We start from the raw sequence: 17,387 nt of genomic DNA on the forward strand, positions 1-17,387 counted from the left end.
ATTTTGAGGCCATCTTTTTAAAGATGGATAGCATCTCTTCATTAGTAGATTTTGGTTGCTTTCTTTTCAGGGAATAAAAAAGCCATACAACCCTATTCTTGGTGAGACATTTCGCTGCTGTTGGTTTCATCCTCAGACGAACAGTCACACGTTTTACATAGCAGAACAGGTGAGTCGCTTTATTTGGATGTTCAGGTGTTGCAAGCAGCAGTCCATTTACATCTCCATCCATAGGATCACTCTTCTCGTCTTATTCTGTGAGAGGAACTTGAAGTTTTGTTTAGACATCCAGAGTAGGAAGTGTTAAAAACTAGCTACTGATCTTTTTTCTTTTTAGATTTACTGAGATTAACTTGAACTTTGACAGGCACTCAAGATGGTAAAAGCAGCTGTCCCATCTATAACTTTAATCTCTTCAGTGGTGGACCTTTCCCATGGAATTCTTCTTTGTTTTCTTATTTTTAAGAAAATATTGTTGTGGGTTGTGTTGCCTCTGTCAAAAGGAGCATAAAATAGATAATAAAACCCTATCTTCCTTTATTTCTAAACTGATTATAGTGATCTTAATAGCAATAAATTGAGGTCTTATCTCCATATCTTTGGAGATAAATGAAGGGCAATACTCACATGGAAACTGGCCTGACAACATTTAGTATGAGATTTATAGTTTTAATTAAGGAATTAAGGGCTTTCTATTTCGTGTACATTCTTTTTTCCGTATGTGATCAAAGCTTCTTGTATGTTCAGTTGGTTTGTTTTGCTTTGTTTTATTCAGTTGCTGCATCCATGTCAGGGAGGTTATTCAGTTGTTCCCCAAAAGTTCTGCACTATCATTTATTGTGTTGAAAATCTGATAGTGTCATTACAGCCTAAAGTGATCTCAAATGCATAAAGAAAAGAAAATGTAGCACGAAGGAGAAGAGTTGCAGCAGAACTCTGTCTCCCATATGTAACTTTTCCTTCATGTTAATATTAGGATGAACAGGGCTCAGAAGAACTTGTTCAATTCTGTCGTCCCTGTTTTACACTTTTTCTGGATGTGTGCAATACCTCCTGAAGATGCTGCTTAACTTATAAAAGCTGCTCATCTGTGGCTATATTTATATCTTCCAGGTCTCCCATCATCCGCCAGTGTCAGCTTTTCACGTCAGCAATAGGAAGGATGGATTCTGCATTACTGGCAGCATTCTAGCTCGATCCAAGTTTTATGGTAAGACATTAACCCTAGGCACCTTCCAAGTAACATAGTAGCTCTGTTTTTGTTTGTTTGGTTTTGTTTTTTTTTTTTCCAATCACTCCTCTGTAAGTTGAGAGTTAAGAACAAAAAGGGCTTAGAGCATCTACTAGGATGCTCTGATTCCCTCTCCTTACTCTCGGGGTTTTCCCCTTTTCTGCCATTTCTGAGAGAAATCACACTAATGTTTGCTTTAAACAAGTATATCAGATAGGAATCTTGACAGCTTTAAAGAACTGCTCTTCCAAAAGCAAAGGTTTATAAGAATGTGTGGACACTTTGCAGTCAAGTTATATTTATACACTCACAGATGAGTATTATAGCTATCTGATCATCCAATGATTTTTGCAACATTTGTCTGTATGAATGTTAACTTCTTGATTTATCTAGCTCTCAGATTTCCTAGAGTGGAAACCTCCAGGACAGTACAACTATAGGCTTTGAAACAATGTTGCTATGTAATAGTTTTCTGTTTAGACAAATGCCTATCTTCTAGCAGTTATATTTGCTGAAACACTTCTTAAAAATCATTTCTGTCTTTCTGGTGAAATTATTTATTTGGAATACTACGTATTAGAGAAGTTGTGAGAACAGAAACACTTGAAATAGCTCTAAAGCGTTGGAGTTGCTTTCTTCTGTAGTGCATCCTGCAAGTGTCTTGCTTATCTAATGGCCTCTCTGCAACATGGGCTAAATACCTGAGCAAATGAGAGCTTTGCAGAGGAGAATTTATTGGAACTGCATGCCTTCTGCTGTAAGTGATTTACAGGGTCCTGAATTATTTGCATCTCATGTCAACTATTTCATTAGTGTCCTACATTTAAGTATACATATTTTGCCAATGTAGGATAAGTGACTGTGTATATCAAGAATTATTTACATAAATGGTTTTGTTCTTTTAAATTCCAGGTAACTCACTTTCTGCATTGCTGGATGGGAAGGCAAAGCTTATGTTTCTAAACAGAGGGGAAGATTACATAATTACAATGCCGTATGCCCACTGTAAAGGTAAGTTATGACTGTTCGAGTAGGAAGGAAACAGGAAGGATAATGTAGTATTGTGTGGACTAAGTTTGCTCTGGCTCTTCTGCCATTTCAAAAAACTCAAATTGCAGGAATTGGCAGTTCCAGGAAGCAGTTGTTCTGTACATGAGTCACAGGGCTCAGCAGAGGACTGGTGATCCTAATTGAAGTATTTTTGTTTGCACAGAGCTGAGGACAGAACTTGGCTTGCTCTAAGTTAGTTTCAACACTACGTAGAAAGTGTAGAATATTCTATATATGCACTGTTGTTGATAAAGTGAAGACGAAAAGAGCATTTCTTCTGAGGGCATAAAATTCTTCTAATGTTAAAGTAGAAATTAGTATGTTGTCTGACTTTTTGAAAATAAAGGATTAAAAATTCCTGACTTCACTTCTGCTTTCTTCATTAATCTGTGATATTCCTCAGTGCACCAGCTCTCTCCATGAGGCTGGGTACTTGTAACTGTGTGTGAATACAATATTATCTTGGCTCTACTGAGCATAATGTGCACTGAAGCCCGAGGGATGGCTGCCGATTGATTCCCTGTGTAACTTTGCATTTTGAATCATAGAAGCACAGAATAGCTCGTGTTGGAAGGGAAGTTGAAGCCCAGCCAGTTCCAACCCCCCACCGTGGGCAGCACTGATCCTACCAGATCAGGATGTTCAGGGCCCAATCCAGCCTTCTTGGAACACCTCCAGGGCTTTTTCCTTAGAAAGTTAGCCTTGGTGGCATTGGAACTGAAGTAATAAAATCACTCCTGTGATTTGATCTAATTGTGCTTTTTGCATATTTTTCATTCTGCCGTGTTGATCTGTAAGCTAATCTTTATGGAATGTATAGCAACCTGAAAACAGTAATTTCTTTAAATTATGTTCTCTGTGAGCTATTCATGTGTGTAAAGTTCTGTTGTTGATTTTTCTTTTTCTACAAATAACCTTCTCAGAAAAAGGTTACTAGGCATACGAAGGAATGCTCTAAACAATTGCTGGTACCCCAGATTCTTCTCTATCCCACTACAGCTCCTGCCTGCCCTAACCACTCTGTGAGAAACAGATAGAGAACAAGCATAAGTGAAGTTACTGGGCACAGTTTTTTAAAATTTGTCCTGTCCCACTTTCAACTTGCCACACAGGCTCTGTCAGTACCTTTAAGCCAAGCTGTTTCCTAGCTGATGTACTAAATGGGGATTATGAACTCAGGGAGGATTCTTCATTCTTATAGTAAATGCTCATTTCCTAGAAACTTTAGTTCCTGTGTTTTAAAAACTTAAAACCAAGTAACAAATGTCACAACACGTCAGTGAGATCCGGTTTGAGTTTAGAAAGCAGATCATTTCAACTGAGGCCTTTCATAGTTGTTTTTTTTTTTTCTTTCAGGAATTTTATATGGTACCATGACAATGGAGCTTGGAGGAAAAGTTACCATTGACTGTGAGAAAACTAACCACAGGGCAGAACTGGAATTCAAGCTTAAGGTGAGAGACATCTTGACCTCCTTTTGAATGGATCTGCCCCTGTGCACCAGGCAAGATTTGGCCACAACCACCCCATTATTTCTGCCCCACAAATGCAAGTATCCTCCAAGGGGTGTCCTACCCAGAGAGAAGACATAATCACTCAGTCAGTCATGTCTATTACAGTTTTGTGGTACTGAGTAAGCCTGAGTTATGCACGATCTTTTCACTGCCAGCTGACTGGCTACTGGCCAGATGCTTCTGTTGGTCTGGCAATGACAGTGTGGCTTCTGTTTTGAAAGGTGCAATTATTTTTGGTTACTAAATAGAGTGAGATGTGCAAGCTATTTTGAGGCAAGTCAGGATATGTATCTTCAGTTTAACTCTCTAGTAACTGTCACATACATACTCATGCCTAGCAGGCATTAAAATTAAGTGTACAAGACTACAGAAAGTTGTATTGATGACAAGGGGAAGAGCCCATTTTAGGCATCTGATTTTGAGAGGCTGTCATGCTCAAGCTGAACTGTTGTTGCCTTGTGCTGAATTATTCATGTGGCAGTTCTCTCCCCTAGAAAGCAATCTATCATATGCAAATAAAATGGAGTCATGTTTAGGTATTTCTTTAGTTACTTGTGTTAAAACTTGGGAGAGAAAGTTATGAAATCTTTTCTTGGGTAGCTAACTTACTTTCTAAGAAGCATCTGTTTCTCTTCTGTTCCAGCTATTTCTTGCCTGTGCATAAAATGAAACATAGCAAACTGGGAGCCTGCAGGACTTTATAGTTGCAGCATTAGCTGACATAAATGTGGGAAATTTTGGGAGGTAGGGATTTTTTTGGGAGCATAAAAAATTATGCAAAAGCATTACTGAATGTAGCAGCTAAAATGCCTGAGGTAGGTGGCAGGAATGGAAGAACCGGTCACAGGATCACTGCGGTTTCCTGTGTTTGGCAGGCAGGAGTTAAGGGGAATTTTCCATTGTTCTGAGAATCTTTTCCTTGACTCTGGAAATACCCTTTTTTTTGTTGTTGTGGGTTTTTTTTTTTGTTGTTGTTGTTGTTTGTTTCTTTGAAACTGCTGAGCTTCTTCACACTGGACACTTAACACAAATGAAACTGTTTGTAGTGGCCCACTGCTTTGCTTTCCCATAAGCAGGAAAGTCACTCCTGCTGCTCCTTTTCTGCAAGTAAAATGATGCAAACTGTAATGTGATTCTGGATGATAGGAAAAACTTAGCTGTATACATACATCCTGATATCTAGTTGACATAAACCTACTTGCAATGAAGGTGAGGCCTTGCATTGCTGAATGTTAATGTACTAGAAGGCTTATCTCCCTTCCTGCAGTTCACACAGTGATTTTGGTTATGCAGACAGAAGAAGGGTGCAGTGCTAGATTGTCTAAATCCATGTTAGAATTCATTCTGCTTTTCTGTAGGTTGCACTTTTCCTTCCCCACTACTGAATAACTGTCTTTGCCTCCCTTTTTGCCTCCCTTTCCATTCTCACCAGACTGATGGTATTTTTTCTTTTCTCCCCTGACAGCCCTTTTTTGGTGGCAGCACAAGCATTAATCAAATATCTGGGAAGATTAAATCAGGAGAAGAAGTGTTAGCAAGTCTCGATGGACACTGGGTAAAACACATAATCAAAGTTTCTGACAGTTTAAATGCATGTGGCAGTAGGATGTGTGGGAGGGCTGGCAGCCCTTGGCAGGCTCCCAGCTTCTGAGAAGAGCCTATGGAGGGCCATATCCTGCCTCCCCACACCATTCCCGGGGAGCACAGGCATGCCAAGCTTTCTAGTCCTCACCTCTCACGGTCATTTATGCTTCCACATTCCAACCACCTGCAGTGGAGGTAACATTTGCGCTTGCAGAGCCTGGGCCAAAGCTGAGACCTGTGAGGAGCATTTCCATTGAAGGCAGCGGTTCTATATTTAGGGTCCCAGGCTTAGGACAGGCCCTGATGACAAAAGAAGGGGGATTTTTTGCTTTCAAGTGATTGTGAAAATCATGAAGCTTCTTTTTGCCTTATGTTCAGTACTTCCCTAGCTATAGCAGTGTCGAGAAGGAGTTTCATGGGTTTCAAAATTATTTATTTTCAAAACAAGTCTTTATGGTAGGAGACTTTATTTCTCTGTTGATGACATAAAGGACCAGAACAGATTAAGAAGCGTCCATCTGTATAGACAACTCAAACCAGCAGACCAGACAGCACCTTTGCACATCTGACATCCACAAGTACACCACTCAAAGGCATCCTTAAGCCGAAGTCCATCAGTAATAACGTTGCATGGTATAGACTGTAGCTTCAGTTCAGACCTCTGGCAACTGATGCAGAAGCCCTAGCTTTGGGTTTACTTACGTATTTATCACAACTGCATCTAAGCACTAAATTTTCATTATAGTTGACCTATTGTCCTTTTTCAGTCCTTAGAAACTGTTACTTCTGAGACGAGATTTCTCTCTCTAAAGTACGCATTTAAAATAGGTGAAGTTAAATGTGCCTGGGTAAAGCCTTTTTTTATAGTGAGGACCACAGTGTAGCCAATGGTGGAGTAGTTTTCTAGAATCACAGCTGGACTCCTTTCCCCTAGCAATCTCCTTTTTTGCATAAAAAGCTGATGACTATTTTGAAATTAGGGAGTTTTGTCCTTTCACTTTGTGCACGAGGATGTTGGCTTCCTGTGTCTTGGTAGCTTTTCCATTCTGAGCTACCTTTCCTGCCAGATGAGATTTGGCAATTGTGACTTCTGCTAAACTACAGAATACACTGTCTTCAATGGGTCCTGTGAACACCATGTACAAGAGCATGTAATTGAGTGGCTCCCCTGGGGAACCAAGCCACAGGGTTGCACACTTCCTGCCTTCTGTGGTTGCGTTTTATCAGTGAGAAAATAATTTACTCCTCCCTTTCTCATTGCGCTAGTTGCTTATGGTGCACAAAATTAGAATGACACATGGAAGAAATTAAATAGCTTTGAAAGAGTGCCTCCATAAGCTACAATTTGGAGTTGCATGCTGTGAATAAGGATAGATGCTGTGCAGCAGTACGGACGTTGTTTGTTCTGCTTCTTCCCTGCTGGGAGTGCTGATCTGCTCTCCTGAGTTCTACAGGATTTGCTCTGGTATTGTTCAGTTTCCTGATAGAGACCCTCTCAGATGAAAAACTAATTCTTTGCCTCAGGCCTTGAAAACCCACCTGAATAAAGAAGGGAAGCAAATCACACGAGAGACAAAGTAGCAGGTGAGGGCTTTCATGTGTCACCTACAGGTGCTCATAGCAATATTTGATAGTGCCTGCCTCCTCCCATACATGGCTGGGGGGTTCTTGGGGACCTGAGACTGTCCTAGAATTGGTGCTTCTGGATATGGCAGAAGAAGTCCTGAGGGAGACTTTGAGGAGGGATGAGAATCCCTCGGGTTTGAAGGAGTTTCATGGTTGAAGGAATGAGAAATAGGACTTTGAAAAACTAAGACATGTATTGCGAACTGTGGCAGGGGAAGAAATGCAGCAGCTGGAATGCAAGGAAATTAGGCTAAGCAATAGCCATGACCAAAGTAAGATCTGTGTGATACTCTTACCAGGGCCAGGCAGCTGAATAGCACCAAAATATGCATACTGTTCAGCAGTTGTAACTGTTTAAGTCACTTCTAGTCACCATTGTGCTGTTCATTGTATGTTCTGTAAACTACCCAGTCTGGCTCTGTGGTGTTGGTGTGTCTGTGAGCAAGGCTAGAAACAGGCTTCAGTCTAAGGAGAGAAACAGCAAGATAGTCTGGCCAGCCTCAGGTTGGAGAAGTGCTGCTTAATGGTTACCAAGTAAATTGGCAAGGAACAAGGATGAAAGACCTGAATCATTTTGTGGAGTACTAAATGAAATTCATCAGCTATATTAAAAAAAAGCTGGCTAAGCTGAAAAAAAAAAAATAAATGTGAAAAGGTAACTCAGATTTAGCTGCTCTTTCTAGGAAAAACAGTATTTCAGTAATCTTTGTATGAGATTTCAGCAATGAGAAATAGAAAGACTGGAAAAGGAGATGGGAGCTTGTTGATATATCAAGGGAAGAAGTAGGGAAAGGATAACACATCAGGGTTTCTATATGTGGCCTTTTCTGGGCACAAGCTTGACAGAAGGAACCTGGTTTCTTTCTAGTTCGTGTCTGATTAATTCAGCCACTGTTTCAGGGAATGCCTCTGCTCACTCATTTTAGAAATTTTCAGGAAATGACAAGTGAGATTTAATAGAAAAGAGGAGGGGAAAAAGCTCTCTAACCAGGTCCTATCCCTGACCATCGTGCAGAAGCTGCTTCCATTTGACATTATTATTTTCTGTCTTGTTTTTCTGACTGTCATTAACCTTTTCACTTATTTTTTTCTTCTCAGGATGGGGAAGTCCATATAAATGAGTTGAAAAATGGGAATGCTGAAGTGTTCTGGAACCCAACTAGTGAAGTACGAAAACAGAGACTGAAGCGCCATATTGTGCTATTTGAGGAGCAGACTGACTATGAGTCAGAAAGGTAAGAAGCCCTGGGTGTGTCTCACTTCCACTTCCTCTGAAAGCAGAGGAACTCAGCAGGGACTACAAAGGCTCCGATTCCTCAGCGCAACATGGAAATGCAATACAGAAACATAGATTTGCCTGCATGTATTATCATCCAGTTACCTGTTTTGCTCCAGTCTATTAACTCTGAAGTATTTCTGTGAAGTATAGCTCTGAAATAACCAGGAAACTGAACCCAGCAATGGTGAAAGCTACATTCTATCTGCTGAAATAATAACTCTTCCTGGAATCTTTTACAACCAATGGAACATAATGTGAAAGGGCAATATGTCAACATGAGGTCGGTTGTCTTGTTAGGAAGGGTTGTTTCAACCACACACTCTTAAACTAATTATAGGAATCATGTAGAAAGTCCTGGAATGAGCAGAGCAGTAGTTTGAACCACAGAACAGGATTTTATGAGAGTATGAAAATAAAGAGATATTTAACTGTGTCTCATTATCTCAGCTGAGATCTCAAATAAATTCTGTACCAGATGTTTTAAAGTAATCTAGGTTACCTGAGAATGCAGTCTTGGCATATGGCTTAGGAAATGGAAGAAATATCTGCCTGATGCAGCAGGTTGCAGAGCATCCCTGACCTAGTTCTTGGGGAAGAACAGATAAAATTGACATCATGTGGCACTGCATTCAAACTAGCTAGATCTTCCACCTCATACCCCAGTCCAGCACATGCATTTTGCTTCCTGGCTCTGCAGTAGATTGGCTACTTGCCTCTGGCCATCTAATTTCTGTGTTGCATCACATCACATTAAGATGATTTCCTTTTTCATGGTAAAGAATGAGGCCAAGTGCAAATAAACGCACGTGAGCATTTAGTTTCATTTGGACAGCAGTGAGCATTATGGGCAATAAAGTCAAAGTTTGTAATTTACACTAGTGCAATTGCCATTATTGCAGAGCAGACTGGGGCACATTTGTTGTTAAATTTCTGATAAGGATTCTTTTACAAGAGAAATCTCAGTTGTGGGGATAAAAAATCTCCATTTTTTTATTTACGTAGGTACCATTTGACTCCCTTCGCTAGAGTGGAGATTAACAGTGGCACATGCATCCAAGGGAAGAAGGCAGAAAGGAAAATTTTGAAGATCTCTATCAGACATTCCACAGAATTCCCAATTTTGTTGGCATGTGCATGCATAAGTTACTATCTGATTGAGGTTATGTTCTGCCTGAATTGTGCAGTCTTTCCTGCAGTGCTGAAAATCATCTATTTTGATATACATTGAAGAGTCCCTGAAGCACATGCCATTATGCAGCTCACCTCGGTGAGCCTCGTTGTCTGACGAGTACAACTCTTGATGGAGTAATTTTCCTTTGTCCAGTGGTCTTGTTTGTGTCCTTCTGAAGTTCTTCAATGCGAGGACCTATTCTTTAGGTTGCATTCCTGAGAGCTGGCTTTATGCCACCACATTATTTTCTCAGATCACTATTCTTGTTCTTCCTGCCCCCACCTTCATCACTCTGAGTTTAAATTTAGTTTCCTTTCTTTATTTCTCTGAGAAAAGATTCATACACAAGAAATTTGGAATGATGTGCTAAGGCAAGAATGTGTCCCTCTGCTTTCAGTCGATCATCTAAATCGCTTCTTGCTTTAGAAGTGCTGTGTTTGTATACTGTGATAGAAATACAATGGAATAATCAGTATCCCTTTTAAATTAGGAGCCTCATGGCAAGCTCCAGATGAAATGCAGTAGCGCATTCAGTCTCTAAAGATAGGAATGGTGTTTTGTAAAGCTGAAACAGCCTGGGTCTCTGATCCCTATTCTAATCAGTAAATCATCCAGTACTGTTCTGGAAGAACTAAGATTACATCAGAAGTATTTCCAACCTTAAATGAAGATTAGAGTGTTTAATGAAGGTTAGAGAAATTGTAGAGAGGACTACCACATCTTGGCTATAGTGAAAAGGTGGTAATGATTTTTCTCTAGATCCCCTCCTCAAAACAGAGGCTCAGTGAGATGTAATGTGACAGAACACCTATTTTCTGGCAGCAAAACAGAAGTATGAGTGAAAGTCTGTGTTCATGCTTTTCATTTGCAAGCATAAGCATGTGTCCATTCCTTCTCAAATCAGCTTTTGACACATCTGTCTGCTATTCCTATATTAAAATACAACATTGCACGTGCAGCAGCAAACCTTGCACATAAATTCATCTTCCAGTGCCTCCAAATTTTAAATATAAAGAGAAAGATATTAATGCAAAGGTTTTTAGTAATGTTATTTAAAGGAAAATTCCCCTGATCACTATATGCAGCATTCATTGTTGCTGTTTTCATAATGTTCATTTAATTTGCAAGCCAATCCCGTTACAGTTCCTCTGGAGGATCAATAGACCAGAAAAGTTTCTGATCTAGGTTTCCAGCTGGCAAAATAAAGTACTTTTTTTAAGGCAGTTTAACTTGTTTCCTTGTTTATTTGTAGGCTTTGGCAGCACGTTACTAGTGCAATAAACAAAGGTGATCAACACAAGGCAACACAGGAAAAATTTGTGCTAGAGGAGGAGCAGAGGAATGCTGCCCGGGAGCGAAGAGAGAATGGCACGGAATGGAAACCGCTGCTCTTCCAGCATGATTCCACGACTAATGAATGGCGTTACAAATATGAGGAGTGAGTGGTGGTGGGATAGGGGGTCATGAGCAGAACTCTCTGCTCAAGTTCCCAGGGCTGCAAGTGAGATCACAGACCTGTAATTCGGTCCTGCCATTACCCAAACTGTGCCTGGAGTTTGTTCTCTCTGAGCTCTGTTGGATGCGCATTTCTGATAGAAACTGGGAACAGCTGGAATTGGTGGGTTGGCAATGGAAAATCATCTGTGCCATTGATAGAAATATATATTGCTGCAATCAAGTGTGCAATCATTTAGAAGTTTTCTGCACTGTGCAAGCACAGTATATAACTGTACTCTCCTCCTGAGCCATGAAGGGTGAAGCCTCTGGTGATTCATTCATTGCTAGGAGCTGCGTATGTAGGGAACTATCTGTTACTCCACACCCAGCATCAATGGCAACTCTTGTTATTGTCAGGGATGAATTTCTCCCGTAGTGCATGTGGAATTTGTGCATTGCTCTTAATACTCCTTGTGCTATTCTTCCTTTTCTGATGTTCTTTCTTTTGGTATTGAAAGTTTAAGACCTTGGGATCCTTTGAATGATATTGCCCAATTTGAGAAGAATGGGATACTGCAGACCATGGAAAGACATTTATCTACAAGGATGTCAAACCATAAAACAACATGCATAAACAATCAAATTACGCGGCACAAGGTAAGAAGCTTGCTTGGGGAAATATTTTTTTAATTGTTTAGATAACCAGCCCTTGTCTGCAGCATTTGCATGTAAGCACAGCATAGATTGAAAGGTTTGTTTTGTTCAGATACAGCTTACCACTCTAGACCTGCAATATTATACAACCATTAACTAAGTACGATTCTTGTTTGACACATCCTATTTTTTTCTGACATTTTTTTCCACATATTGTTACTAACAATGACTCTTACGTTGGGTTTTGCATGTGACTCAGCTGAGCTTCACCATGCAGTGTTTCTAAAGCAGAGAGCTTCCCACAGTGAGGATATGACCAAAGCACTGGAGTGCACAGCTGCTCCTGCAATTTAAGTTTTGGACTTGACTGTTTGCCTTTATCACTTACATCCTCTTAGACAGGACAAGAAAACTGTGATCACCATTTATAATAAAGATGGTACCATTGCTTTCTTCTTTGGAGTAATCTGTTTTCTTTCTATATTCATGTATTATGTTAATTATTAAGTTATAAAATGTTTTGTAAATGTTGAACTGCTGAACTAGCAAGATGTAATCCATGTTTCACCGAAGAACTTGCGTGTTATTTGGAAAATACATTTTTATTTTATAATAGCTGAACTGGAAATGCCTCTGATACAGTGGAAAAGTTTAGGTTCATAAGGTTCATAATTGCTTTTCAGAGCCTCAAGCAAGAAGTGTTAGGAAACAATGGGTTTGATTTATCCGTTCAAGAAACATGGAGAAACTTTCAATCTACTCGAAGAAATCAAGCATAAAAGTTCCATGGTTTTTAAATCCTTCAGACAATTCCTGAAAAACCGTTCCTTGAAAATTTGATTTTAAGTTTTTCTTTTCATCCTTTCTTTTATGGACCTAGTTGGTGGGTACACATCTCAGCAAAATTCACCACTACTATGTGTCAGTTACAGCTAGGACAAGAATTGTTTGTATGGGTTTATTAAGGCTTTTATCATTAGAGGAAGTGCTTCTGTGTGGAGCATGTTTGTAATACCCTTAACCAGCTTGTAATATCCTTAAGTAGCTGACAGGAGTCCAACTACTAGGAGCTGCTGAAAAAGCCATCAAACTTGGCAATCTCAGAGATATTTCCCAGCACCTTGAGTTATACCGTTTAAAACCAAACAGAAGTGTTCAATTTGGTTGTGACTGAGTCTCTTTTAATTGCTGTTTTATCCAGAGATCTACCAAAGACTGCAGACGCCGTAAAACCAGTGATCAGCCATCCAACCACAGCCAGAATACAGAGAGCAGCTGTTCAACACCGGAGTCTGTACAAGAGCTGTCAGATGATGATGGCAAGTATCTAGGTATCAGTGGGTCAAACTTTCATGTTCTTCTTCCTTTGGTATCTTATTCCTTGAGCCAGCTCTTGAACATTTTCCAACCTGGTTAACAATGCAGATCCATAGCCCACAGGCAAACACAGAGAATGTTCTGCTTTTGTGCTTTCCTTATGCACATCTACTCCTCTTCCTGCCTTATGTTGTCCATGCCAGTAAGGGCTCCCCAACTCCTGGGACAAACACACTGGAAAAATACACTGAAATTCCAATACACAGGAAGCATGTTTCATTCCTTGTTCCCCTTTCTCAGTCTTTGTTGGAAATAACCCTGAGTAGTTCAGAGATGGGGTCAGATGCAAGTCCTCGATTCCCCTCCTCTTAGGTGGGGAAGCTGCCGTAAAAGACTTGCTTAAGAAATGAAAAAGGGCCCCAGACAAGCGACACAGGACCCCTACCAAGTGGGAGCGATTCTGTCATCTGTCCCTTTTTCTCCATGTTTCCTTCTGAAAGGATACCTCTTGACTGTGATGTTTTGACTGCAGTCAGCTAATTGCTTGATGAGCCTGGTTTGTTTTGTCACCACCACCATTATTGTCTCTCAATACTTTGCCACAGGGTTTGGTAGTCTGTGCACTCAGTGTGGGAAAGAAATGAATCACCTAAAGGAAATTCGTTCAGCTGTCTTATCTCTACAGAGAGCCCAACAGGAAATACACAGGTAATAATTTTCTCTCACCAAAGCAATTACCTTAATGGGGTAAAAGTAATCTGTGGCCTTTGGAGTGTCCTTGTCAGCTGCAGGTGCAGCTAACAACTACCTTAATAGGCAACCTGGTAGCACACTGGAAAGGCAAAACAAACCCTAAGTTGAAATGGTAATCTCTTCATAAGGCTCTCTTTATGAGAGCAAAAAGCAGCACTGCAGGATGTTATATTTTCCCTTGGCACTCCCACCTGTGGAACTGCTGTGGAAGCTGGGAGGGGATAGATAGAGACCTGGCTATAAATAAATCTCTGCAAACAAATCTCATCAGCTATTGAGTGTGTTATCAACTTGCTTGATTTGCGGAGACATGGGCACATAGTCTGAATACTGAGCTTCAGGGTGTGAAAAGCACTACATTGTCTCTTTTTGTGTGAATTGCTAATTTCACTGAGGGAAACAGGGAGTGCACCTACTTAACCTACTGCTGGCAAAGGGCTCTGCACTGCAGACGCCTGCAGGGAGGTAGAGCAGGGCAGGATGAGGCAGGTATGGTACTAGTTACTTGTATCCAATCCAGGGAACCCCGCTGATTCCTTAGTGCATGAGAACTATTATCCAGCTATACAGAGGTATCAATAGAGCAGGATCATATGCTAGACTCACCATTCCTGGATGTTGAGGCAATCACTTACATGATTTTAATTTTTTTAATTCTTTGTTCTTTGAAGTGTAGTCAAGAACTAATTCTTGACTGAATTTTTATACCATTTGATAGTGATAGGACAAGGAGGAATGGTTTTAAACTGGAAGAGAGGAGATTTATGTGGGATATTAGGAGGAAATTATTTACTCAGTGGGCAGTGAGGCGCTGGCATAGGCTACCCAGAGAAGCTATGGATGCCCCATCCCTGGAGATGCTCCAGGCCAGGCTGGATAGGGCCCTTGGCAGCCTGAGCTGGTGGAGGGCAGCCCATGGTAGGCGGTAGGGCTGGGTGATCTATAGGGTACCTACCAACATAAGCCATCCTATGTCTATGATTTGTGAGTAATGCTGGAGGAAGAGATTTCTTGGTTTTTTTGCCATTACACCTCCTCATGCCAGCCAGCATGCTTTACTTGATCCAGCAGCGCCTGGAAGTACTTATCTTTCTGTTAAGAGGGGGAGAAGAAAGTCTGTAGGACGCAGTACCATACCCATTAGGGTGCCTCTTAAGTGCTGAGATCCCTGCCTGTGTGGAAGCTCTGGGGCTCTGGGTGTGCATTCGTTCCTTCCAACATGCAAATAAAAATATTTCTTTCTCTTCCAGAAACCTCAGCGCTCTGAACAAAAAATCCTTCCACAGGAAGATTTCTTCTGGAAGCTTTCTGCTGGACTCTCGCTGTTGGTTTCTCCTTTGCATCTTTCTTACATGTCAGCTATTCATTAATTATGTCTTCAAATAAACGCACCACGTTTGGCAGCAATAACGACTACTGGCTGCAGGAAGGGGGGGCACTCACACGAGGAGTCCAGCGAGGCACCAAAGCACTTTAGAACCAACGCAGCAGAGATGGAAGAAAGTTGAAGAACAAGGTGAAAAAGGGACCTAGGAACTTTGTTCCTGCAGATTATGTCATTTTTGCCTTTTACGTGTACATCTTCAAGGACCTCTTAACCTGTATGGGCCTTAATGCTGAAGCCAAATGTAGCTTTAATCGTGCAATTTGTTTTCTATGTTTCTTCATTTTCTGATGCAATTACTAATTACCCACCGGTATTGGTACCCCCAAAATGGTAAAACACAGCAGTGTTTTAGAAAAGGCACACCGGCCTGGTTTATAGCTCTCCAAGGAAGGGAGTATAGCTGGGGAGCTGTACAGAACTGATGTTCACAGTGCCTGCCTGGCTGCATTTAATTATGGGAAGGAGCAAAAAAAAAATTTTGGTCCAAAAAATCCATCCCCCAGGATATTAGGTCATAATTTGTTTTGTCAGCACACACACGCAGAACGGGAACTCAGGATATTTTGTTTTCCATTCCACGGTAGTTGTAAATATGCACAACTTCCGAGTGCCATTCCTCTTTAGGAAATTAGAAGTATTCAATGAAAGCTCCTGATTCACTTCCAGAGTTGACTGGTGTCCTGGACCAGGCCCATGGAGCATCACGTCAGACATATCTGTTCGTAAAACCTGGTCACATATTATTATTGTTATTATTTGCTATATGGCTGTTTTATAATATTACACAAAAGCATTGTAGAAAGGAATCACTGCCCCAGGAGAGGTGAGAAGGACAGGAGCAATGGGTGTACATGTGTTTGGTTGTAGGCACTTTTATTGTGAAAGGTCAGGAAGGAGGAAGGATTTTGCCACTGCATTGTTCAAATCTGTTAATAGTCTTCCTATTTTACACCATTTTTAAAAGATTTGCAATATTTTCTGTAGACTGCAGACAATACTAAGCCTTTCTTTTTTGGCCTGAAGTAGATCCAAGTGGTAAGTACTGCTATATATACAGCCTTAAAATACTTAGTGGTGGTGCCAGTCTGGGCTATCTTTCAATGTAAATGTTTCCAAATTTTTAACTACATTCCTCGTCATATTCCCCCAGTAGGGGAAACCTGTTTGTGCTTGATATGTTGAAATAAAATTACACACAACTTTCAATGGCTGTCTGTCTGAGAAATTATTTGTGTATCTTATCAGCAAATGACTCTTAAGTTGTGCTTTTTAGAGGAGAAACTATATGAATAGGGGTGCATGAATCTCAGCTGTACACAATAATTCAGAATAGCAGTAGCATTTTGGTATCCATCTGGTTCAAACTGTGCTGCAGCAACTTCCTCAAAAGAGAAAGAAAAGTGGATGTCATGATTTTCACTGTCATACACATACAGACTTACCTTGGACTTAGAAAACCTTTATGCTAAGGAAGTGGGTTGATAATAGCAAAAAGATAGCAGTGTGGAAAGAAAACCACAACTCTCTGATATGAGCAGACAGGATAAGGGGCAGCAGCCAAAAGTCAACATTCCAGTATGAAACAAATAACAAATTTTAACTGGTGAGATTGATTGATTAAGAAAAATTCTCAAAAGAAACAAAGGATTCTTCATCCTTGAAGAATGTCAACATTTTCAACACCTTTTGGATACCTTTTGGAATGCATCATCCAAGCCACTCCTTTCTGAGAAAGTCTGATCCATACAGAGTAAATCTCAATGAAGCCTGTCCCCCTGGCCTGTGCCTATGGAATAGTGTTCCGTCTCTGGCTATGCAAAGTCCTATATGGACCTTAGAAATATTTGCTCCTGAAGTTGTGCAAACATACCTGTTAATTTCCTGCCTAATCTTACTTTGAATACTTTAGTACATGTCTGGCCTGTCAGCACAGCCTTCCTCATCAGGCACATCCCCCTTTGGGACCAAGCCACTGAGAGGAACCTCTGCTCTTCCAAGGGGATATTTATATTTGACTGGTGTCAAAATAAATAAATAAATTTTATATATATATACATACACACACACACTAATCTGGGTTTCAGAAAATAATAGTCACAAAACAAAACAAAACAAAAAAATAAACCAATTTGAACCAAAGGAAAACGGTGCCGAAGCCTTTACAAAGTGTTAGATGAATGCTTCCAGTTCTTTGGATCCTTTCCATTTTCTGAACTACACACCCACAGGGATTTCACTGGGACTTGTTACTGCAGTCAAATAAAATAAACGTTACCATGAGAGGAGCACTTCAATGAAAGAAACTATTAATCTACAGAAATTAATTACGCATCAGCAGAGAAGTTTCCGACGTTTAATGCCACTGCCACAAGGGATTGAAAAAT

The 17,387-nt window shown here is 40.5% G+C and overlaps 1 protein-coding gene and 1 long non-coding RNA gene across 8 annotated transcripts in view; one reads left to right on the top strand and one right to left on the bottom strand.

Moving 5' to 3' along the window:
- Positions 1 to 16,209, top strand: part of OSBPL5 (oxysterol binding protein like 5) — a 159,938-nt gene extending 143,729 nt beyond the window's left edge. For 6 of the 7 annotated variants that reach the window (XM_090140564.1, XM_031614078.2, XM_090140566.1 and 3 more), the window contains exons 12-22: positions 71 to 169; positions 1,114 to 1,210; positions 2,144 to 2,242; positions 3,638 to 3,735; positions 5,261 to 5,350; positions 8,104 to 8,240; positions 10,708 to 10,893; positions 11,411 to 11,549; positions 12,748 to 12,877; positions 13,469 to 13,571; positions 14,867 to 16,209. In XM_090140564.1, the coding sequence (XP_089996690.1) occupies positions 71 to 169; positions 1,114 to 1,210; positions 2,144 to 2,242; positions 3,638 to 3,735; positions 5,261 to 5,350; positions 8,104 to 8,240; positions 10,708 to 10,893; positions 11,411 to 11,549; positions 12,748 to 12,877; positions 13,469 to 13,571; positions 14,867 to 15,002 (1,314 nt within the window). In that variant the 3' untranslated portion in view covers positions 15,003 to 16,209. The remainder of the gene's footprint in view (positions 1 to 70; positions 170 to 1,113; positions 1,211 to 2,143; positions 2,243 to 3,637; positions 3,736 to 5,260; positions 5,351 to 8,103; positions 8,241 to 10,707; positions 10,894 to 11,410; positions 11,550 to 12,747; positions 12,878 to 13,468; positions 13,572 to 14,866) is intronic. The other variant, XM_090140565.1, reaches the window with a different exon arrangement.
- Positions 1 to 17,387, bottom strand: part of LOC149917753 (uncharacterized) — a 29,458-nt gene that overhangs the window by 1,886 nt on the left and 10,185 nt on the right. The window lies entirely within an intron of this gene.

This window comes from Phasianus colchicus, chromosome 5 (genome assembly GCF_987193195.1).
Source record: "Phasianus colchicus chromosome 5, bPhaCol1.hap1.1, whole genome shotgun sequence".
Lineage (NCBI taxonomy): Eukaryota > Metazoa > Chordata > Aves > Galliformes > Phasianidae > Phasianus > Phasianus colchicus.